Below are 24,011 nucleotides of genomic sequence, written 5' to 3' on the forward strand. Positions count from 1 at the left end.
CTTTGAATTTGGTCTAACCTTAATGGTTACTGTTAAGCTTACTTCACTTATAGTATAGTTAGGGAAGCTTTGAGAATCCTGGGTTGAAAGTTTCTTTGCTCAGCAGAGCCTGAAATTGACTATAATGGAAGGCACAGTAGTGCTAGGTCACCTGAATGTTTCAGAAGGCAAAACACATTAGTCCTGGCTCTATTGTTCCAGTAACCTGCAGTAAATCTCATCAGTGGCTAGCCAAGTATTAGTTTTGATATATCATCTGTTCACTGCGACACAAAGAGAAATAGTACCAGTTTTCACTCGCTCACACACCAGCATAGCATATGCATAATACAACTTAGGATCATTTTGCAAAAAAAACATGATGAATATGTATCTTTGACTGTAAAATACACCCAACACATGATTTATTTTACTTTATAGTAGCATGATTGCAATAAAGGGATACTTAACCCAAATTTCAAAGATATCTCATCTGAAAGACTATGTCAACTTTACTGGTAGGATTGAGAGATGATTTAGAAGCTGCATATGCAATTAAAAAAAAAGCACCTTAAACACCCACTTGTGGAGGTCAACATGTTTAACAAGATGTGACATAGTGATTATTACTCAAAAAAGTGCACCATTTAAATAATTCCTACTGGTTCTATGTGATATGTAATTGCAGAACTCTCTCCTGGTCAGTTTTGGTCAGACTGGCCTAAACAGGCCAAATACCATCGTACACTGATAGCTCACAGCAAGCTCTCTGCTTGAAGAGGCTCAGCTTTGTTTTGACTACAGCTATCAGCAGCACACATAACCCTGAGAGCAGTGAGCAGCAGTAGATTCACACATGCTGAAAACAGGTTAACCTCCGAATCTCATACTGATCAGTTCTGTTCCTTTGACATAAACCCTGTATCCGCATCTGCCCAGCAACCCTAAAAGCTTAACTGTCTCTTTCATCAAAACCACCACAACACTATGAATAAAGGCTTCCTATCGTTCCGATGGTTGCATGTAGACTTACCCATTTTTAGGTGTCTTGTTCAATTTCAAGTCCTATATCTTGTTTCCTGATAAGTGCAACTTCAAAATGTATCCATTGTAATGTTCCCAGTTTTAGGAATAATGCCATAACATTCAAGGAACTGGATGACGCATAACTAACTAAAAGGTGAGATTGAAATGCTATTTTACGGTAGAGTAACATCGGAAATATACAAGCCTGCCATGATGACAACATGATATGTGAATGCTGATTGGCTAAAATCTCCAAAAAGGCAATGCCCACATATAAAGGGATAATACGTGTATTTGAAGGCCATAAATTGAAGATATTCTTATACAAGTTAGTTATGTTTTCTTAAATAGATTTAGATCTATCATATAAAATGGATTCATGTGACGGGTTGTGTATGTCATTAGTCAAAATAAGGTACTAACATCCACATTTGTTTGAACTAGGAAGGGCTAGAGAGTTAGGAAAATGGTACAGTCACTCACTCTGTTAAAGGAAGGATCACTGCTGGTTTCTATATACCTGTTAAATTCCTCAACAACTATATAAAGTCATTAGATTGGATAATCCATGGCAACTGCATCCTGATGTAAAAATATTGATTATGCAAAAGCCCAAAAAAGCTGTGTATCCATCATTCTTTCATGTTTACTTGAGTACAGTTCATGCAGTAGAACCTATAATCCACTGAAAATGAACCTGGCTAAGGTGTCCTTTTCTTGTGTGCATGGTTTCCCATGTGTTACTCATTGATTCTCAATACAAACTGCATTGAAGTCTCGCTGTGTTTACACGTTCTGTAAATGTTGATTGATAGAGGTGTGTTGGTGCACCTCCTCACTAAGTCAACCTTTTACAGAATTAAGTCAAAGTTACAGAGAGCATATAGACTTGTATTGTTATGCATATCAGATTACGTAGTTAACTCATTTAACGTTGTGTCCTACTCTTTTACCCGAACATTGCCCTACCTCATTTGGAAAAGACAATTTTGGATATATTTTTTTGTATGTTTTTTACATACCCTTTCTTTGTTTGCATTTAACATTATTCTCGAAAATGATCTGTTGACAAATATTAACACTTATCACTCATTTGTCCTCATACTTATGTCATGGAATAAGAGAAAGAGGAAGGATTAGAGGCTAAAATCAAAAGCAAGGAACACTTCCTCAGGAGAACAAAACATTAAGGACAATACACTCAGTGAAACCTTAAGGGAGGCACATAGACCGAGAGAACCAGAAAGTACAAAACAGTACAAAACAAAAGTTGTAGGAAGTGCAGACTGATCCTTCTGTTCTGCTGACTTTGCTCCATTGATTAGGACCTGAGGGAACAGTGGGATCCATTAGAGTTAGGTGTAGTTTCTTTTTGGATGTGTCTGTGCTTTTCTATGCATAATTGTTTTTGTGTTTCATATATAGGTATATGATTTAAGGTGACTTCAGCGCTTTCCAAAGTATTATCTAACAGAACTGCGGTACGGAAAATCACATAAAAATACTTGTCATGTTAACTCAAATGTTTGATTAGTTGGTTTTTCTCATCTAATAACTTTTCTGTCTTACCTGTTCTAATGTCTGCCTCTGTTATTCCCCAACAAAACATTTAGTTTGGGATTAAAGCTGCTGGCAACTAACCAAAAGCATTTTTTTTTTACAACACAACAAGCGCAGTCAAAGAGCGCAAACCTCTGCCAAGCGCCAAATATCCTTTTGCCAGATATTAGCAGGTATCTGGTTTAGAGATCCTGACGTAACATGATCATTCACACTTCAAAAGCTTGGAAGAAATTTCTATCCCGTGGCTGTGCTGTTGTATTCTAAAAACTGAAAGTAAAATGAAACTTATGACTAGAGCATGTAATGCACAAAGTCACCAGCAAGAGTTGTTGTTGAACCAACTCAAACAGCTGAACATAGGGATTTTAATTTATTTTTAGAAGTGATCCAGATTCGGGATATTGTTCTGGATCATCCCCAAAATCAAATCACTTGTTCCTCATCCCATTACAGAGATTTCCTGTAAATGTAATCAAAATCTGTCCATTCATAGAGTTAGACTATTCACAGACAATAAAACGTAACCTCCTTGGCAGAGGTAAATATAGAGACAAAGCGTAGGCCTCATAGATCAATAAATAAGAGTTATTTCTTTTGAAAAACAGCAGAGTTTTCTCACAAATAAATGTTGAAGTTTGAAATTTCCGCTTGCAATATTGTTAACTAGCATTGAGTTTGATGACAAATGGCCGCAAAAGTTCTGCGCATTGCATCGTGGGATTAAGCTGATATCCATAGTTTCTGAGAAATCTGTGTTTATGTATGATTCTTTTGAAATGCGAAAAAATACCAATATACATTAATGTATATAAGTCCCTCCTTCAAAGGGATAGGAATAGGCTTCGACTTCTTGTTTTTTTCGAGACTGTCAATCAAAGTGAATGCAGAACTGTGTACGGAAACAAGGCCGTGCGTCACAACAGCAAACAAGTAAATTTGATTTTGGCTCTTACTTGACCCATAGACCTATATCAATGCGACCTTGTTATGTCCCACGATGCGTGTGCAGAAAAGTAGAGGCGTGGCTTCTGGTAGATTGGCAGAGGCAGTGGGAGGAAGTGAGGCTGTTTAGGGCAGGAGATCGAGACGTTTCTCAGAAACTCCGGATAGTGACTTTAAGAATCCCTGAGAAGAATGCATACATGGCGCCAAAACAAAGACAGATTCGGCAAGAAAGGAACAACATTCAGTCAACCAGAGTAGTCATTTAGTCCGTATTTGAGTGTTTCCGTGTAAAGCCACAAAATCAGCATCAATAGTTTCAGCATCCAACTCACTTTGGCAGTGGGTTTGGGGGCACACTGGCATCAGTAGTGGAGGAGAACAACTTTTGGAAGTAATACAGGTACAGTTGAAAACTTGAGCAAGAAGATATTCCTGCATAATTCTGGCTTTACAGTTTGTCACTCAACTACTCACCCACTCAGAGAAAAAGACGCTACTATTTTAGTTTCCCTGCTTTCAGGTTTCTCATAATGTTGACTGTCATCACTCAGAAAAGAAAGTCTCACGTCGTCATATGGACACTCATAGGAAGTGCAAACAGTAATACCCCTTCAAATCAATAGACTGAGGGATAGCTCTTGGTAGACATGCGGAATGCGACTGACAGAATAAATAAACATCCTCTGAGCTCAGTGAGTGTGTTTCACAGCAGTTCCCCCTCTCTGTACGATAATTTGCCACTCACCAGTGTTCTAAAAGCAGCTTGCTTCCACGCTTCATTTGCCTTGCATCAGGGGTTATCTCCAGACACAAAATACCTGCAAGGGAATTTCAATCAGCCACCTCCATGTGTAATTAAAAGGAAATAATTGGTTCCATTCCTTTTTGTCATCTTATTTTGTCGCCCCACATGCCTTTACCACAGTGCTGATGCCTGCACACAGTAATCTGTCCTTTCCATTTCTGTTAACCACTAACCACCCCTAAGTAATCTTTCTTTCTCTTTTGTTGCCTTCTGTCTTTTTTTGTACAAAAGTAAGTGGGATCTCATCCTCATCGTGGTTGTCTATCCTGTGTTGTGTATGCTGTAGGTAGGTAGGTGTGTACTGCCATCATCAGGTGATATCATATTGTTACACCCCAAATTTGAGCTACAAATGTAGCATTTGTTTAAAATATATGACTTCACCCGTCTTACTCTGCCGTGGGGAAACAAATCCTAATTTATTGCCAACCTGAAACCCAAGCCACCTGTGCTGTTACTTAACCGTGCCTCCCATTTAAATCCCTGCATCTCTTCCCCCTTCTTAAGACACTTTCTAGTACACCAGTTTGTGTTGATGTCCTGTTTTGTCTAAACTGGCTCTTTTATTGTTTTTTTAGCTCAAGCAAAGTGAAGCCAATGCCGACACTAAGGAAAAACTCCCTCTCCGCCTCCGGATCTTTGAGAAGTTCCCCAATAGGCCTCAGATGGTGAAGATCTCCAAGCTCCCATCTGATTTCACTGTGCCCAGAATCAGGTATTCATTCACAGACAGTTCAATGTTTTGCCATGCAATAAAAGACAATCCAACACGGTTCTCGCCAGTGCTGTTGAGCGTAGGGGCCCATGACGGTGTAATTTTTGTCCCCTATGGAGCAATGGCACCCCCTACACTCAGTTTTCAGCAACATAGGGGGATTTTCTGATGTTTTTTCCTTTTTTAAACGGTACCGTCGTAATAATTATTGCACACTTGGACACTAAAGGGACTCCCAGGTGTGCACGGGTTATTTTAACTCTCTCTTTAATCTGAATAACCCAGAAACACATACATCAGCTGCACCGTCTATTTTATACAGGCGATTGGCTCGGATGCTTCTGTCTTTACCTAAGGACCCCTGCAGCCCTTTAGTTGCCCCCGATGCTGTCTGTGTGCATCCACTTCTTACGTAACTGTAATAACCGTGCACGTACTTAAGCTTCGAGAAGTGCGGATAGTTCGTACTCCGCTGTGCGCGGAGCCTCAAACATTCCGTGACCTGGAAGGGCCCGTTTGCGAAGGCACTGCCTTGCTCCCAACTTGGCGCTTACCGGGGTAGTGGACATTGTTACCTCGCTGAGGTAGGAAGGACCCCCCTCACCCCCAGCACGGACTGTCCTCAGTGGGGGACCGGACCACGACAGTTGGTGCCAGCGGTCGGTGGCGATTTTGGCCACCAACCCACCCACTCACCCAACCAACCCGTCTAGAAACACGGAGCGCTGTGTGACGGCACAGCAGAGCACAGTGAATGGAAGCATGTTGACCACCAGCTCCTTTTCTTACAGCTGCACATTTGTCTCAGCACTTTCAGTCCCTGCCATTAATAATTCATTGTGTTCTTTTATCCATCCAAGTGTTATGAGAGCTGATATTGTAGGTTTTATTAAAGCTGCTTTGATTGTGCATAGTAAAATGGAAGTTTCTTGTGGGATTCATGCTGCTCATTTTAGTTTTGTTTTGGAAGTCTTTATTTTTACTGAATAAGCAGATTGAATTAGCTGAACAAACTAATGTAGTTATTTTTATATATATTTATTTCTTTTGTAATATGATTACTGTTGGATTTGGTGATTGGATATAAATAAAGATAATAGTGATACATTTGTTTGGTTACTTTATTGAATGGATACTGACACATATACCTTGTTTAAAAGTATGAAATAGCCACAAAGTGAGAAAAAGAAAGAAAGATGCATAAAAAAATTGTGATAATCTTAAATATCGTAATAATTGTTGATTAATGGAATCGTAGCACCCTGAATCGAATCGAATGACACACCCCTAAAAGTAAGACAGTAACAAAGATTAAAAAAACAACTTTAGCTTTAATTCACTAATTTTGGCATTCAAAGAGTTATAAATTTCAAAATTGTCTGCGCGCCACACCCCCTGAAATATTCCTGGTGAGAACCCTGCCCAAATTAAAACTGTATAAAATCTATATTTATGTTTTTTTTTATAGACAAGTTCATGCAAAAGCCAAATAGATATTTGTTTTCTTCTCGTGTCTCCATAACAAGTCAAAAACACAAAGTAAGAAGATTTATCTGTAAGCTCCTTATAAATACATACACATATATATGCACAGAAATTAAGATATTACAGAAATACATCATTAATCACAACCTAAATATGTGCTTTCTTATTTATGGTGATTTAGGGATATTCATACATTCCTATGGCAATACTAAACAAATCAATGAATTTCCAACACAGAAGTTATAGGTAGGTTTAGAGCAGTAGATTGAAATTATGCTCTGCGACCCTGAAAAACAGGAACAAGCGGGTCTGAAAATGATGAATGGTAGATTGAAATTGTGTAATTTATCCATTACAATTTAGTTTATGTGAACAGTTAAAGACCAGCATGATTTCATTGACCAAACTCTAGTTACTTTCTATAGTTTCTTATATCATGCATATACTTAAGTGTTTGAAGATACTTACAGCACACACCATCAAGTTTATCAGCAAGAGGTTTTTCTCACACGTTGTGCAGCCTGGCTACCTTAGTGTTTCAACAGCTCTAATGTGTGCGCGTGTGTGTGCGTGTTGATGCATACATCAGGGAGAGTTTTATGAAGCAGTTCATTGATCGTCAGCAGCAGGACACCAGCTGTTTGTTCCGCCGTCTCCCATCTGCTTCTTCATCCTCCTGTGACCACTCCAAACGTTCGGCCATCGAGGACAACAAGTACATAGACCAAAAGGTACTTTCCTCTGACGCACTTCCACAAATAAGTGGATACCAAGGTGATTGCCCTTTCTCACACCTCAGTTAAACCACCAACTAATGAACTCTCACTATCTGCTTCCTCAGCTCCGCAGGTCAATATTTAGCATCAGAGCTCGTAATCTCTTGGAAAAGGAAACTACAATCAATAAGATTCTACGGTGAGATAGGTGTACATTGCCGCAGTGGGCTTTATATTCTTTAAACCAGGGGTTCTCAGTTTGGGTTAGCAAGATACTGGGAGAGGGTCGCCAGATGCTTTTAAGAAACTTAAGAATATTTACTGAACAATTTGAGCCAATATTTGCTTATTTTTACTACTTTTTTTACCTACACCAAACTTGCCATATGTTTGCTCCAATTAATACATTTTTGCTACGTTACTCCCATTCCTGACACTTCTCCATCAAATTTCAATGCATTTTCTGCACATTTTTTCCACTTTCAAGACATTTTCGACACTTATAAACCCTTTCCACTACTTTTTGTAACATATGTTGACCCATTATTATCACTTTTCACCATATTTCATGATTATTTTTGCCAATTTAACAACATTCACAATTTGTCATCCCCATCATTTTCCAGTTTAAACTAATTGGTTCTAATTTTTAAATGACATTACCCCAACCCTCCCTCCCCCCATTTCTGCCACTTTTAAGCCTATATTGACACTTTGAACCCTTTTTACCACTTTTTTTGTCCATTTTTGGCCAATCTAATTTGAAACTTTTAATCAATTTCTGTGGTTTTTAAAGTCCCATTTCACCACCTTTTCCTCCATTTTTCACTTTTAACCCATTTTATTTCTGATTAAAACAAGGATTTACATCTTTATGATGACTATATATTATGGCCCAAATAATAATAAACTCCCTGGATAACAGTGGATATTATTCAGATCAATAAATAAAGGTCTTTGGCACTTTTATTTTGGGGATCGCGGGCTGAAAAGGTTGAGAACCACTGCTTATAAGTATGTTAAATCTTCAACAGTACATTTTTGAATCGCTAATTGTACAATACAGCAAATAGAAAACATGTGTTGGCTAACTTTAATCCACAACTGCAGTCAGCTTTTTCTCTGATCATTTTATTAGAAGAACAATGTTAATGTGAGTTACTTTGCTTGTTTCACATATGTTGACACATTCCCAGCTGTATTGACAATACATTTTCACACACAGATATAAATACACACACTTTAGTTTTGATCATTCGACAGTCGCAGTGAAGTAAATGGATAATTGGCTGTTCAGCATGGTTGAGCTAGCACTAAGTGCGGATTTACTTGCTGGCAACGTGTCTAACTGGCCCGCTCCACTCCCTCTTCCTTTCAATCCGTCTGCCCCGAAAGAAAGACAGCACATCAACAGTCATAGCACGCTCTGTCTGGACTCACATTATCCACACTAACGCACCATTACGTTTGCATACCAGCATGGGAGAACACATACGCGGCGTGGCATATGCAAGCAGTAATGCCTACTTGTTATGAATAAATGTGTACATTTATTAGTGCAGCATAATTGAACAACAAGACATTCAAAGTAATTTAAATCAAGCAGAAAAACAAGACAGTAAGTGTGTAAAAGCAATAAAATCTACATAAGGAAACGTATTTAAATAAAGAACAGTACAACCAAGGTAACAAGATACGATAACAGTAGGCTAAAATAAAAGACAGATAAAACAGAATGATTGCAGGACACTTCCGACTCATGTGAACAATGTAACAAAATGTGCGTGCCTATAATAATGTCTAAAAAAATTAATTAAAAAAAAAAAAATGTTTAGTGTCTGACAAACACCCATCTTTTTTTTTTTTCTTTTTATAAATAATAACGCTTGCATTTGGATATATGTGTTGTAAGATCCATAAAGGGTCATTCCATGTCATTTAAAAAAATGGCCCTCATAAAATTCTGAAGATTTTGCCAATTGTTCCATGATCATTCAATAGTCACACTGTAATTATTTAATTTGATCGGATTAATACCTTTTGAGATATGGCCAATTTAGTGAGGGGGGTATGTGTCAATTTTTGTGCGTTACTAGTGGAAAAACTAATAAACATCAAATGATTATAAGACATAGAGGTAAGCTACAATGGCCTCATGTAAAGGATTTTCAATATTCGCGAGTAGTGAAATAACCCCAAAGTTTATGTCCAAAATAAAAATCAAGAAGTCGCATAATTTTTTTAAATTTAAATACCAAGAAAGAGCAATCCTTAAACTACAATTAAAATAGAGATCAGATTTTTTTCTTACGTTCCCACATGCACTTATGTGGCAAGGAAAACCAATGCATATATCTGACTAAACATTGGTGATTTAAACACTCTATGTACATAGCTTAAAGCTGATGAAATTACAGGGAGCTGAGGCACATGCAAAGATGTTTACTGAAGGGCCTAACATGTTTAAGTCCCAAATCCCGACAAGCTTTTTTCCAATTTTGAGGGGCTGGTATGTCCACCAGAAAGAATGTATAGCAGATATTTTGTTTATTTCGAGGGAGTAGGTGGAGCTGTATTACTATACCAAATTTCAGTTTCCTATGTGGTGTAGTTCCTGAGATATTGGAAGCTGAAAATGAAAGAAAATGAAATGAAAATCGACACACTAATTTGGCCATATCTGAAAAAAGTATGTATTCGATCAAACAAAAACATTACAGAGTGCCATTTGAATAATCAGGGAACAATTAGTAAAAAAAATTCAGAATTTTTGGAGACCGAAGTGCGTGAAATGTCCTGGAAATTTGTTGAAGTGACTTCATCCCACATTTGTTCCTGTCCCTTTGTATCCCTTTAGTTGCTAGTTTCTAATTATTCATGCATCTTTCCCAGGGCCTGCACCACGCAGCGTATTCTGAGTGGATCTTTCGAAGGCCAGCCAGCAAAAGAACGCTCCATCCTTAGTGTGCAGCATCACATACGACAAGAACGCAGGTCTGACTCACTCGTACGACCACTAATTGCAACACAAACGATAGTAATCCCACACGTGTTCACCAAACCTGATGTTTTATCTGTAGATCACTACGACATGGCTCAACGAGTCAAAGGATCAGTCGCGGGAAGTCACTTGAGACTCTCACTCAGGATGTGAGTACGAGACACAAAATGACAACATTTGTATGGTATGAGTGGATTCAGAGAATTGTTTTGATAATTTGTTTGATTGTGTGCCCAGCACTCCAGCACAGTGCGCTATCGTAATGCTCAGAGAGAGGACAGCGAGATCAAGATGATCCAAGAAAAAAAAGAACAAGCTGAGATGAAAAGGTACTTTAGCAAATCCTCACAGATAATCAACATATGTGAGAGTGTAAATTCGGGGTCACAAACCTTTCTGAAGCTGTGAGCTACTTTATATGTACTGTATAGTCCGGAATATTTGTGCAAAAATGCACCAGTATGCACCAGAGAGAGCAACAACAAAACACCAAAAATAGACTAAATAAATTAACGCAGTAAAAGTTCAAAGGGAAACATTTGACACTATGAAGCGAGGCGATAAAAACACATATACTGTATAGCCTACCTAAAGGTGCAGTCCGTGACTTTCAGATCCCTCTCTTCCCCTCTCTCCCCGCTGCTCTCTTGCCCTGCCTCCAAACTTTCCAAAGTCCCTCCCTCAGAGGAGCTAACAGGCTAACGTTAGTCCGACAGCAACATCACAGTAATATGACATACTCTGTTAAAAGCATATTACTGCAGTGCTTCTCTCTCTCTATGTGCACACACAGCAGCAGCAACGCAGTGTGACTTACAGCAGCCCACACGGAGGCTGCTGCGCGCACATGAACTACAGAGTTCTAGTGTAACAATTACAAATCAAACATAATGTAAATCAAGCAGCAGTAATTACCTTTCAAGCAATAAAGTCGCTAATTCCATCTTCTACTCCTCCAGACCATACACTGTAAAAAAGATGGTGCTCTAGCTCCGGGAAAGGGGCGGGGCCTGTGAGCAACAGCTGTCAGACAGCCCATCAAACACAATGCTCGGTCGCGGTGCATTCTGGCAATCTGCCAAAGGCTGCAGGAGCAGCAGTGGGGACTCAATGAGACTGTTTTTTTCACACAAACTGCTAGTTTGATGTAAAGCTGTCCTTACATTGTGACAGCTTTAGCAAATATGACAAAAAGTAACTTTTGTAAGAGCTGCAGACTGCACCTTTAACACAATACAACCACAATAAAAGTGCATGAACAGCCTTCAAAGTGCTTTGTTCAGCCTAATAACAGCTCGTGGGAAGAAGCTGTTAATGTGGCGAGATGTCCTGCATCTCAACGAGTGATATCTTCTCCCGGAGGGAAGGAGCTGGAACATGGCTTTACCAGGGTGCCCAGTACCAGAAGAGTCATTGATGGTTTTCAGAGCTCGGTTTAAGAGTCTACAATCATAAAGAGCTTCCAGAACAGGCAGCTCACAGCTCACAGTCCTTTTCGCAGAGCAAACACTTTGTTCAGAGCTCTCCTTTCAGAGGGTGTGATGTTACTGAACCACACAGTCATAGAGCTAACAAGCAGACTTTCTATGGTGCAGCGATAAAAGTTAAGCAGAATTTTAGTTATTTGTAAATTCTCTAAGTTTCCGCAGAAAGAAGAGACGCTGATGAGCTTTTTTGACAGTGTGATTAGTGTTTTTGTCCCATCTTAGGTCATTAGACAAAGTTAAACCCAGAACTTGCACTCCTCAACAATTTGCACTTGGGAGTTTGAAAAGCACTTCCTAAGTAGCAAACGTTCACGGTTTCACATTAATGAGAGGGTAAGATAATAAGGAAGGCTAGCAGTAACTTAAAAAGTTACGAAATGTTTAAGTTTCAACATGCAACACTTTATTTCTCCTAATTTATGCAATTGTTTCATTTTCATTACATTTCATAGGAAATTATCATCTTCCTATTTTTCTAGCTACTAAAAAACAAATTTTAACTTATCGTATAACAAACACTTTATGTCATATTGCTTTATACTGTCAGGCATTCACTCCATCCATCCATCCATCCATCTTCTCCCGCTTAGCCGTTTCCGGGTCGCGGGGGCAGCATCCTCAGTAGGGAGGCCCAGACTTCCCTCTCCCCGGCCACTTCCTCCAGCTCTTCCGGGGGGACCCCGAGACGTTCCCAGGCCAGCCGAGAGACATAGTCTCTCCAGCGTGTCCTGGGTCTTCCCCGGGGCCTCCTTCCGGAGGGACGTGCCCTGAACGCCTCACTAGGGAGATATCCAGGGGGCATCCTAATTAGGTGCCCGAGCCACCTCATCTGGCTCTTCTCGATGCGGAGGAGCAGCGACTCTACTTTGAGCCCCTCCCGAATGACTGAGCTTCTCACCCTATCTCTAAGGGAGAGCCCAGCCACCCTACGGAGGAAACTCATTTCGGCCGCTTGTACCCGTGATCTTGTTCTTTCGGTCATGACCCAAAGTTCATGACCATAGGTGAGGGTTGGAACGTAGACCGACCTGTAAATCGAGAGCTTCGCTTTTTGGCTCAGCTCCCTTTTTACAATGACGGACCGGTGCAGACTCCGCATCACTGCAGACGCCGCACCATTCCGCCTGTCGATCTCTCGCTCCATCCTTCCCTCACTTGTGAACAAGACCCCGAGGTACTTGAACTCCTCCACCTGGGGCAGAACCTCCTCTCCAGTACCCCTGAATAGACCTTACCAGAGAGGCTGAGGAGTGTGATCCCTCTATAATTGGAACACACCCTCCGGTACCCCTTCTTAAAAAGGGGGACCACCACCCCGGTCTGCCAATCCAGAGGCACTGCCCCCGATGTCCATGCGATGTTGCAGAGTCGTGTTGCATTCACTCTCTAAACAATAAACGCACACATTAAACACCTTCATCACTACTAATATAATGGAAAATGTTCTAACATTTTATACCATGCACTTTTATACTGATGAACTTTTTATACCCATTCACTTTTATTCGGATTAACTTTTATACTGATTAACTTTTTTTTTTTTTCTACAGACTTTTTACCGTACCTTATGTTGTTCTTATGATGACTGTCTACTTGAATGTTGTTGGGAGGTGCATGTGCAATTTTGTTGTACTTTGTGCAATGACTGTAAAATAATTCCATTCTGTTCTATATTTTATGAAAATCCAACTTGAATTTAAAAAAAATATATATCATATTATATAACATAGCACAACATTTGTCACAATGTTTCAGTGAAAAATAAACATGTATAGATGGTTAATTTAATACTAAAGCTTTATCACATGCAGCAGTATTTAACCCTGCTAAGTAGGGATGTAACGATTAATCGTAAGGCAGTTAAAAATCGATTCATAGGTATCACGGTTGATATCGATTTTCAGAAAATTGAATCGCAGTACTTTTTTTAACCTATCCACAAGTGTAGGCGGCGGGCGGAGTCTGCTAATACTTTCTTTCTGGCTGCCTTCTACTCTTAAATATGTTAATAAATGATTCATTACCCCTTTAGCACCGAAAGAATATCTGTAAAAGTCACGTTTTTCTATTAGCTCTGTCTGCTAGCATAGCTTCTCTTCTTCATTGCAAGAATTTCTGCATGCTAACCGACCACTGTGTTACCAGCGCCATCTGCTGGTCCAAAAAAATATGACGTAAATCAGTGTAATCACGTTTTTTTTTTTTTTTTAAAGTCCAATTGTTTAGGCACAAAATACATTTTCAGTTGCACTTTTAAAAAGAAAAAGAACTATTATGCAGTTTTGCATTGTTTATTATAGAACCAGAATTTAAATTAATAGGCTTCATTTTCATTTGTATTATTCCTTTATTTATTTCATTCAAGATTTATTTTTAGTTAAATTGCATTGTTTTGAATAGTTTATCAAGGAATTCTTTTGACAATGAAAAATAAAAGGAAAATAATACAGTATTTTCTAGTTTTTTTCCCAAAAAAAAAAATTTGTCTACAGTCCCATTTTGTAAAATAAATCGTGAGAGAATCGTATCGTGAACCCAGTATCGTGAATCGAATCGTATCGGTTGTTGAGTGAATCGTTACATCCCTACTACTAAGTACTATCTGCGTCTGTCATATGTATTTATCTTTGTAAAAGAATCCTGGAAAGTAAATCAGATTTTAGATGGAGCTCATTGGTGACGAGAGTTCCTGAGAGCACCTCACATGGTTCATGAGGGCTACCTGGTGCCCACAGTTACAGTCAGTCAATCATTTTCTATAGTCTGTGGTTTTATAGTATAGTTGTTTATTTTTTCTGTGCCTGAGCAGAAAAGTTCAGGAGGAGGAGCTGAGGGAAAACCATCCATACTTCGATAAGCCGCTGTTCATCGTCGGTCGTGAACACAGGTTTAGGAATTTCTGCAGGATGATTGTTCGTGCTCGCTTTAACGCGTAAGATTGGTTTCAATGCCCTCCATTAATTGTTGATTTTTTTTTATGGTTTTATTTTTGCATGTTTAGTTCCTGCTGTAATAACATTTTTTATTTTTGTTTGATTTTTAAAATCAAAAATTCCGATTTTTGTCATATTTTACTGATTTATATCCAGATCCAAAACTGATCCAATCACAGGAGCAGTGAAGAACACTAAATACCATCAGCTGTAGTAAGTAAAATAAGTTTTTGTGCTTACAATTCATTTGCTCACACATACTTTACTATCTTTTTTTTTGCTTGGAAAGTAGGAGTTATTTGTGACTGTTTTTTTCAGTGATCTCCTGGGATTGGTCACCTATCTGGACTGGGTTATGATCGTAGTGACCATCTGCTCATGCATCTCCATGATGTTTGAGTCACCCTTCACCAGGGTTATGCAGGTTCCCACACTTCAGGTATTCAAAAATATGGACTAATAGGAAATAAAATCACATTATTAATAAGAATGCACCGATGTTGAAACCATATTGTTCATTTCAGATTGGGGAATATGTGTTTGTAATTTTCATGAGCATTGAGCTCAACCTGAAGATCATGGCCGACGGACTCTTCTTTACCCCGACAGCTGTCATCAGAGACTTCGGAGGAGTCATGGATATCTTCATCTATCTTGTATGTACCCATAATGCCATAAAACATGATACATTTGAACATTAAAAGGGTAAAAAATGTGAAAAAAGATAAGAAAAGTTTGGTGAATTCTAAATGAGAAATAAATATGTTTGTAACCTCATAATCACACTCGAAAATGTGCTGAAATAGCTGAGTCGTGTTACAGCGATATTTCCATAACAGTTGGTTCTCGACTCTCCTGCCAATTCTATACCAGTTCGGGTTTGTGGGGGCGTGGCTTTGGACGGGGCCCTGACGGGAGCGTAAATGGAGGGTGAAGCTTAGAGGAAGTCTTGCTCGCTCAAATCTTGCTAGCTTTTCAACATTGTAGGCTGCGTCCCAATACCCACACTACGCACTTCCACAAAGGGCCCATTTGGTTTAAGGGAACAAGTGCTTAAATGGTAGAATTGGGACAGTTTGTGGCTACGTCATCCACCTGAGTCATGATGTCATGAATCGTGATGGGGAGATGGCGTTGATATGTACTACTTGTAATACAAAATGTATTTTAATATAATACATGTAAATAAATAATTGATACCTTACTTACACTTGAAAAGACATTTTTTTGCTATTTTTGCTGCTAACGGGTTTATTGTGAGAGTTTGTCCACCATCGATTCTTTGTTTTTTTTAAATTGGAACTTCACATGACAAAAGGACTTATGGGTAATTTCCTTTATCAAAGTCCGCTTACATGCACGCTTCGCACAGGTGTGGGTATTGGGACACAGCCATAGACTGCACCTTTAATGAATTTACATAATCAATAAATGTAGCAAGGTCTGCACCTGGCACTAGTGTGTATATTTGAAGCTAATTAGTCTGATCCGTTTCCACATTGTGTGCAAAAACGAAATTTTTTTTGCACCTTTCTGTATTTACTGCAGGTGAGTCTGATCTTTCTCTGCTGGCTTCCTCCTGACGTCCCTCCTGACTCTGGGGCTCAGCTGCTGATGATGCTGCGCTGCCTGCGCCCGCTCAGGATCTTCAAGCTGGTTCCCCAGATGAGGAAGGTGGTACGGGAGGTTCTCAAAGGCTTTAAGGAGATTTTATTGGTGAGCAATCATGCTAGCATTAAAATGAGATTAATATGTCTGAAATGTAAAGCTAGGATTTGTGCAGTATTTACAGGTTACGACTGGATTTAAGAGATTTTCCAGCCCGAGGTCTTCACAGCTGTGTGGCATCCTTAGATTTCCCTCTAATCTCTAAAACTCAGATTATGTTGAATCGTCTTGGCTTTAACTCTTGATTGATTCTCCTTTAGGTCTCCATTCTGCTCCTCACACTAATGCTGGTGTTTGCAAGCTTTGGAGTTCAACTGTTTGCCGGAAAGCTTGCCAAATGCAACGACCCCCACGTGATTACACGGGTACAGCAAAAACACTCACTCTCCTCATTAAACCATCCCTGTCCTGTATATACGTACAAGTCAGATTTAGCCTATACCACACCACTGCTTCTTATTCTTTTTTCATGGAAGCCGTAATTCATCCAGGTATTCTTTCCACTAATTTTCCAACTTGAAAATAGTCTTTTTTTCTGTGGCCTTAAGCTTCTCATACTCATAAAAAAATATTAAAGAAATACATTCACATAATGTAAAATTTCAAGAAACATGTAAAAAAAAGTAAAAAAGCTGAATAGTGAAAATGTAGAAATGAGTTTATATGGCAAACAAAAAAAACTTGAAGAATAAGCAACCATAAACAATGCACATGATGTAAATTAGAACAACATCAAAAGAAAGCGACATAAACACTGGTATATTTGAAATATTAGGGTGATAATCAGACAACTTGGCCTGTATGTTTAATGACAGAGCTGAGGGACTGCCAGCAGGATTTGAAACTACAATTTAATGCATACTTTTTCTATAAAACTTTTACTGGTTTTGTGCTGTTGCCAATCTCGACCAGGATACACTTGTAAAAGAGATTATCAATCTCAACGTGGTTCTCGTGGTAAAATTAAGGTTATAATAATAATAATCACAGGTGTTACACTGCTAAATCACCAAAAACAAGCTAAAAATCATCTTAAACCAGGCTAATGCACAAAGTCCAATTTAAATCCATCATTAATTGTTGTTATCTTCTTTAAAATGAACACGATCCACAGTGAACCAACACTGGTAACACTGTGAATGACAAAATAGGTAACTGTATATTTAAAAAAGAAGATATTTTAAAAACAAACAAATGACATGAAAGTGCAACACAACTTATGTATTTTTTTTGTTTTAATGAGAAATCTGTGTATTTTTTTCTCCAGGAGGATTGTCATGGTATATTCCGCATAAATGTCAGTGTTTCCAGAAACCTCAACTTAAAACTGCAACCTGGAGAGAAGAAGCCAGGCTTCTGGGTACCAAGAGTCTGGTATGGTTTAATACACAGTCAAATAATGTAAAATGCAGCATTTTGTGTTTATGATCTACTTATTTGACTTCCATCCCAGGGCCAACCCACGAAACTTCAACTTTGACAATGTTGGTAACGCCATGTTGGCTCTGTTTGAAGTGCTTTCACTGAAAGGATGGGTGGAGGTCCGAGATGTCATCATTCATCGGGTTGGACCGGTACTGACAGCAATGTTACCGCTTGCTACCAAACTAACAGAAATGTGATGATATTTAGTTTACTTTTCTCTGTGTCTGCAGATCCACGGCATCTACATCCATGTCTTTGTTTTTCTCGGCTGTATGATCGGACTCACACTGTTTGTGGGCGTTGTCATTGCAAACTTCAATGAAAACAAAGTAAGGGCCTAAGACATGCACACCATCAACCATATGTTATGGATAAATCTTAGTTACGCCAAATAAATGCTGTAACGTTGTAATTGTTAGCACACAAACACATCATACCACAACATATTTATTAAAAAATTTAAAAATCAACACTTTTAACCACAGAGTAGAATTTCAATTGGTCGGCTTCAAGCTTACACGGGCATACAAGTGCATCAGTATTTAGATTATTATATATGTACTGTATATATATTCATTTTTTTTATTGTTTTTATTTTACCCTTTTATTGCACATTTTTGGCACTCAATTAACAAAGATTTTTGCAGTTGGTATAGTAATTACATGCATTAAAAACAACAGGCTCAAGGATAAACAAAAACAAAAGAAAACTAACAATAATAACAGTAGCAATGATAGTAATAGTAGGAATATTAGGGACAATATTGTACGCATATATATATATATATAAATATATAAATATATAGACACACCCATACCTATAGATATATGCACGTATACATGTATAAATAAAATTCACAAAATAAAGTGAAAGTAAATAGATAGAGTACACAATACTATTAAACGCACATACTAATATTTAAAATATGAATAAGTAAAATAATTAAAATAATATATTTAAAATATACTGTATGTATATATTTAAATATTTAGATTATTTTCTAGACATTTTTCATCTTATTTTTTCAAAGTAAACCATTAGAAATGACAACCAATGATGTTGCAGTTCTACCTGGTTGACCTAGTGGTTCCCCTACCAGGGCACAGCTCTGCTAACTGTGGACCAGAGAAGATGGGAGGATTTAAAGAGTCGACTGAAAATAGCTCAACCTCTGCACCTCCCTCCTCGCCCGGGTATGTCTGCACAACACAACACAACACAACACAACACAACACAACACATGGGGCTCATGTTTAGAGATCTAATATGTAACAAAATATGAGAGTCAGGATCTGCATTTTACTCCGTGTATCATTCGTTCATTTGTTTTTCATTATGTAACAAAAACATAAAATACTCATTATTTGATATTTGTTTCCAAAACCAAAATGAAAAAACGTAAAACGCCTTGTTTTTCAAATTCAAGCTCTTTTGCTTCCGTACAGAAAACAAAAAACGAACACCTTTATTCGTTTTCTCCATTACCGATTGGCCAAAGTACATGACCCGGAAGTGTACTCTCATCCGACGCTAACGGCTATGCTAACGGCTATGCTAATGGCTATGCTAACGGCTATGCTAACGGCAGTTTGGCATGACAAGATTGTTGCTTCCAACTGTGCATCTGAAACGTGTCATTTTCGCTTTAGCTGGTGTTGGGCACAGAACCTCCTCACGGACATTTCGGAGGATTTAGAGACTCCTAAGTATTGCAGAGCTAAAGATATCTAGGAATGTGTAACGCTTCACTTCCGAGTCACGTACTTTGGCAAATCGGTAATGGAGAAAACAAATAAAGGTGTTCTTTTTCCATTTTTCATTTTCTGTACAGAAGCAAAAGAGGTTGAATTTGAAAAACAAGGCGTTTTTTTTTTTTTCTTTTTTTTTCATTTTGGTTTTAGAAACAAATATCAAATAATGAGTGTTTTTTTTGTTTTCCATGTTTTTGTTACATAATGAAAAACAAATTAACGAATGATACACGGATTCATTATGACTAAACCTGTTATTGATGGGATGTGTGCATGTAGATTATTATTCAGCATTTAGATGATTAGATAATTTTGAGGGCTCTAATGATTCATTTTCACACTTACATGATGGTGCAAAGAGAGAAAACTGAAGAAAATGTGACGTCTGTCTACACAGAAATTATATTAGATAAGTAACCAGTTCTGCAAAGGTTTTTCCTCCATACTGTATATGCTACAGTCATACATAATTGAATATTGAAGAATTGTTACCATTTTATGTGTATTGATTGTCAATCTACTTAAGGCTGTAACTGATTTACAAAGAAAAAATGTATACAGTATGTTTGTATTACAGTGGATAGAATTAGAATCTTTCTCAACATGAAGTACTGTGTATAAGGTATAGGTTTCACAGTGTATAATTTACATACGTGCAGAGTGCTTACCAGATTTATCACCTAATGGCAATATTACAAAAGAATTATCAACTAATAAAATCATTGTTTGTATGTGAAAGCTCTGTCTACAATTTAGTTCCACCCCTTTTTATTTATGTAACGCCAAATGCAACAAAAGTCATCTCATGGCATTTATCATATAAAGTAGTTCCAACGCACGTCCTTGTGTTTTCTGCAGTAATAAATAAAACGATATTAAAGGAAATGTGAAGAAAAACACTATAAAAATACGGGAATCATTTTGACATTGACCGAACATAGCTGCTCTCTATGGACTGTGTTTGAACGTATAAAATTAAGCAAAAAAGTGCATAAAATATGAATAAATTAATGTGCCATTTTTTGTTAATTGGTCATACATGAAAAACATTTTAATGTTATTTGCTTTTCTACCACATGGTATTTTTTTAAATGTTCCATAAATATATTATATATAATGTGTTTTCTTTCTTTAAGACAAGTGGGTTTTAATTATTTGCAAAGCGCTGCACATATAGGAAATGGTGTGTACAATACACAACTAGTGAATGAAAGACTGGATCAATGTTTGACCACGTGGAGCATCATTTCCTAATCTAACAGTCCAATTGTGCCCTCTGCTGGACGAAGGGAGGCATTACCACACACCCTCAGCCATTCAAATGTAATATAATTCAGAATCAGAATCAAGAATGTATGTTATACACACGAGGAATTTGACTTGGTGAACTTCTACCTTTGATGTGCAGGTAGTTGAATGTTAAGGTTTGAAATAACCTTGTCTGACCTTTTTTTTAACAGAGAACGGGGTGTTCCGTGCCAAGATGTACGACATTACTCAACATCCCTTTTTCAAACGTGGCATTGCAGTGCTGGTGTTGGCACAATCTGTTCTACTGTCAGTAAAGGTAACGCCTTATGCAGTTTATTCAAAAAAAAAAAAGAAACATATATGATCTCTATATTTCCATTGTAAATAAAATGATTTTCCACTGTAAACTCAATTGTTTTTTCCTTCAGTGGGACGTCGATGATAAAGTCACATTTCCTCTTGCCACCATGTCTGTTGTCTTCACCTTCATATTTGTGCTGGAGGTGAGCCGAGCCCTTATATCATAACGTCAGACGTTTGACCGCATTGATAACAAAGCATGTTGTTGTCGTTGTTGTTGTTGTTGTTGTTGTTGTTGTTGTTGTTGTTGTTACCTAGGTGACGATGAAGCTGATAGCCATGTCTCCTGCGGGTTACTGGCAAAGTAGAAGAAATCGTTATGACTTATTAGTCACATCACTGGGAGTCATCTGGATTGTTCTGCACTTTTCCTTACTGGTAAGTCCTATAAGATAATTTATAACATACAAGACCAGTGTTGGGGTCAATTATAATTACATTTGTGTAATTGATCATTAATTACAAATATGATGTAATTTTAGTTGTAATCAAGATAAACTTGAGCTGTTTTAATCGTAATTTACTTGTAATTGAAGTCAGATTATTGACTTTGTAACTGTAACTGTCATGGAAATTAGAAATTGGGAATTCCAATTCAATTACACAAAGAACTGGGAAAAAAATATTGATTTTACGATATATTGCATTTTCTTTTTAGGTGCCAATTTATATCAATTTTTTTTCATCGATTTTTATTTATTTATTTTATTTTTGATAATTAATCAATATTTTTCTTATTGTATTTTTCACATTTCTTAGCGGAGCAGCCTAACTACTGGGCATGTTGACCAGCTCCTGTTCCTACATAAAAACCTTCCACACCTCCACTCCAGTAGATGGCGCTGTAGATATAATAATAATAGTAATAATAATAATAATAATAATTGAAGCAAATCATTTTGACTCAATTTGTCCTCTGAATGATCAAAATCTTCTGATGAACATATACAGCAACTTCATTTTTCATCGCTACGTTTAATTTTGATATTAACTTGGTAGAATATTGCAATGTATCGTGATATTGTGATAATATCGTATCGTGACCCAAGTATCGGGATACGTATCGTATTGCGACATCCTTACCAATACTCACCCCTGATGTTACAGTTCTATGGCTTACACATATGTAGTTAATAATTTCATATCAACTTTTCCCACTACCATTTTAAAAGAAAATTAAATCTAGGGGTATACTGACAGAAAAGAGGCTCAGACGCACCACACTAAAAACATTAGTACCAGTAATTTTATTGATAATTAAGATGGTAGATAATATGTATTAGTGTATTTTACAGCTGATTAAAGACATGGGTCAAAACTGACCTGTTATCATAAGAGATGCTGACAAAAACCTAACACAAGAGGAAGATTACGTTCAATAGGGGATATTTATTTAAGGCATAGTAATTGTGATTAAATGTAATTGAGAAAGTAATTATAATTGACTTACAGGGGGAGAATGATAATTGTAATTTTAATTGTAATTTTAAAAAAATGCTGTTTACGGTAAACGTAATCGAGCTGTAATTGAACATGGAAAATTGAAGCTGTAATTGTAATGGGAAAATATAATTGATCCCCAATTCTGCACAAGATGAACTACCGTAATGTGTTTTTCTCCATAGAATGCTTATACATACATGATGGGCACATGTGTGATCGTCTTCAGGTTCTTCACCATATGTGGGAAACATGTGAGTTCACCTGTGGGCAGCCGAACGGTGTTTAAAGCAGTTTGACTAAACGTGCGTATGGTTTTTTTAGGTGACGCTGAAGATGCTGCTGCTGACCGTCGTAGTGAGCATGTACAAGAGCTTCTTCATCATTGTCGGCATGTTTCTGCTTCTGCTCTGCTACGCTTTCGCTGGAGTCGTTCTATTTGGGACGGTCAAGTACGGGGAGAACATAAACCGGTAACGATGGACGTCCTGATTTCTCCTTTTAAGAGCAGTGTTGGATTAAATGGCAAGAGACATGTCGATGTAGCACTTTTCATTCTTTCTGTCTCAATTCATTCCAGACACGCCAACTTCTCCACGGCAGGGAAGGCTATCACGGTTCTTTTCCGAATTGTCACAGGGGAAGATTGGAATAAGATCATGCACGACTGCATGGTAAAACAAAGTCATGTACAGACAGTAATTATAATTGTAATCGTGTGATTAATCATTAATTACAATTATGGCATAATTATATTTGCATTTGCAATTTTAAAAACCTGTTGCTGCTGTAATTGTAATTGCCATGAAAATTCTATTCAATTATAATTTAATGCAAAACTGGGGAACCATGTTACAGTTTTACACATATAAAAAAATTGAAATCGAGGCGTATACTGACACGATAAATGCTAAGACGCCCACACCAAAAATATTAATACCGATATTTTTATAAATTAGGAATCCTAACAAGGTAACCAAGAGATAGGAAAGAAATAATTATAGTTTTTTTAGTATATATTGTATTTTACAGCTGATTTAGAACCTTTTATGCTAACAGAAAGCTAACACATGAGGAAGGCTAACTTTTATTAGGTTATTTATTTCAGGCTCAGTAACTGTGATTAATTGTAATTGAACTTTAGTTATTGAGAACCTAATTGTAATTGAGTTTCTGAGGATAAGAATTAATTGTAATTTAATTGTAATTGGGGAAAAAAGCTGGTCACTGTAATCATAATTGAATTGTAATCAAACATTGGTAATTGAAAATGTATTTGTAACTGAAAATGTATTTGTAACTGAAAAATGTAATTGACCCCATCCCTGACAAACAGAGATAAAGAATATCTGTTACCGAGATGGAAAAACAATGTAGATTATTTGTTTACGATTTTAGCATTTAAATAGATTATATTTATAGTTTAGGTTTGGTTTGTATTGAAAGTTTAAATATTTATC

At 37.5% G+C, this 24,011-nt stretch overlaps 1 protein-coding gene across 7 annotated transcripts in view; it reads left to right on the forward strand.

Annotated features, from left to right (window-relative positions):
- Positions 1-24,011, forward strand: part of nalcn (sodium leak channel, non-selective) — a 78,476-nt gene that overhangs the window by 46,895 nt on the left and 7,570 nt on the right. For 6 of the 7 annotated variants that reach the window (XM_028435632.1, XM_028435631.1, XM_028435636.1 and 3 more), the window contains 22 exons: positions 4,897-5,033; positions 7,108-7,249; positions 7,360-7,433; positions 10,127-10,228; positions 10,315-10,384; positions 10,473-10,564; positions 14,532-14,654; positions 14,812-14,868; positions 14,974-15,094; positions 15,180-15,311; positions 16,204-16,371; positions 16,584-16,688; positions 17,591-17,697; positions 17,777-17,897; positions 17,979-18,077; positions 18,849-18,942; positions 20,961-21,067; positions 21,180-21,254; positions 21,370-21,489; positions 22,737-22,805; positions 22,876-23,024; positions 23,132-23,225. In XM_028435632.1, coding sequence (XP_028291433.1) covers positions 4,897-5,033; positions 7,108-7,249; positions 7,360-7,433; positions 10,127-10,228; positions 10,315-10,384; positions 10,473-10,564; positions 14,532-14,654; positions 14,812-14,868; positions 14,974-15,094; positions 15,180-15,311; positions 16,204-16,371; positions 16,584-16,688; positions 17,591-17,697; positions 17,777-17,897; positions 17,979-18,077; positions 18,849-18,942; positions 20,961-21,067; positions 21,180-21,254; positions 21,370-21,489; positions 22,737-22,805; positions 22,876-23,024; positions 23,132-23,225 — 2,358 coding nt within the window. The remainder of the gene's footprint in view (positions 1-4,896; positions 5,034-7,107; positions 7,250-7,359; positions 7,434-10,126; positions 10,229-10,314; positions 10,385-10,472; positions 10,565-14,531; positions 14,655-14,811; positions 14,869-14,973; positions 15,095-15,179; positions 15,312-16,203; positions 16,372-16,583; positions 16,689-17,590; positions 17,698-17,776; positions 17,898-17,978; positions 18,078-18,848; positions 18,943-20,960; positions 21,068-21,179; positions 21,255-21,369; positions 21,490-22,736; positions 22,806-22,875; positions 23,025-23,131; positions 23,226-24,011) is intronic. The other variant, XM_028435637.1, reaches the window with a different exon arrangement.

This window comes from Gouania willdenowi, chromosome 21 (assembly GCF_900634775.1).
Source record: "Gouania willdenowi chromosome 21, fGouWil2.1, whole genome shotgun sequence".
NCBI classification, from domain to species: domain Eukaryota; kingdom Metazoa; phylum Chordata; class Actinopteri; order Blenniiformes; family Gobiesocidae; genus Gouania; species Gouania willdenowi.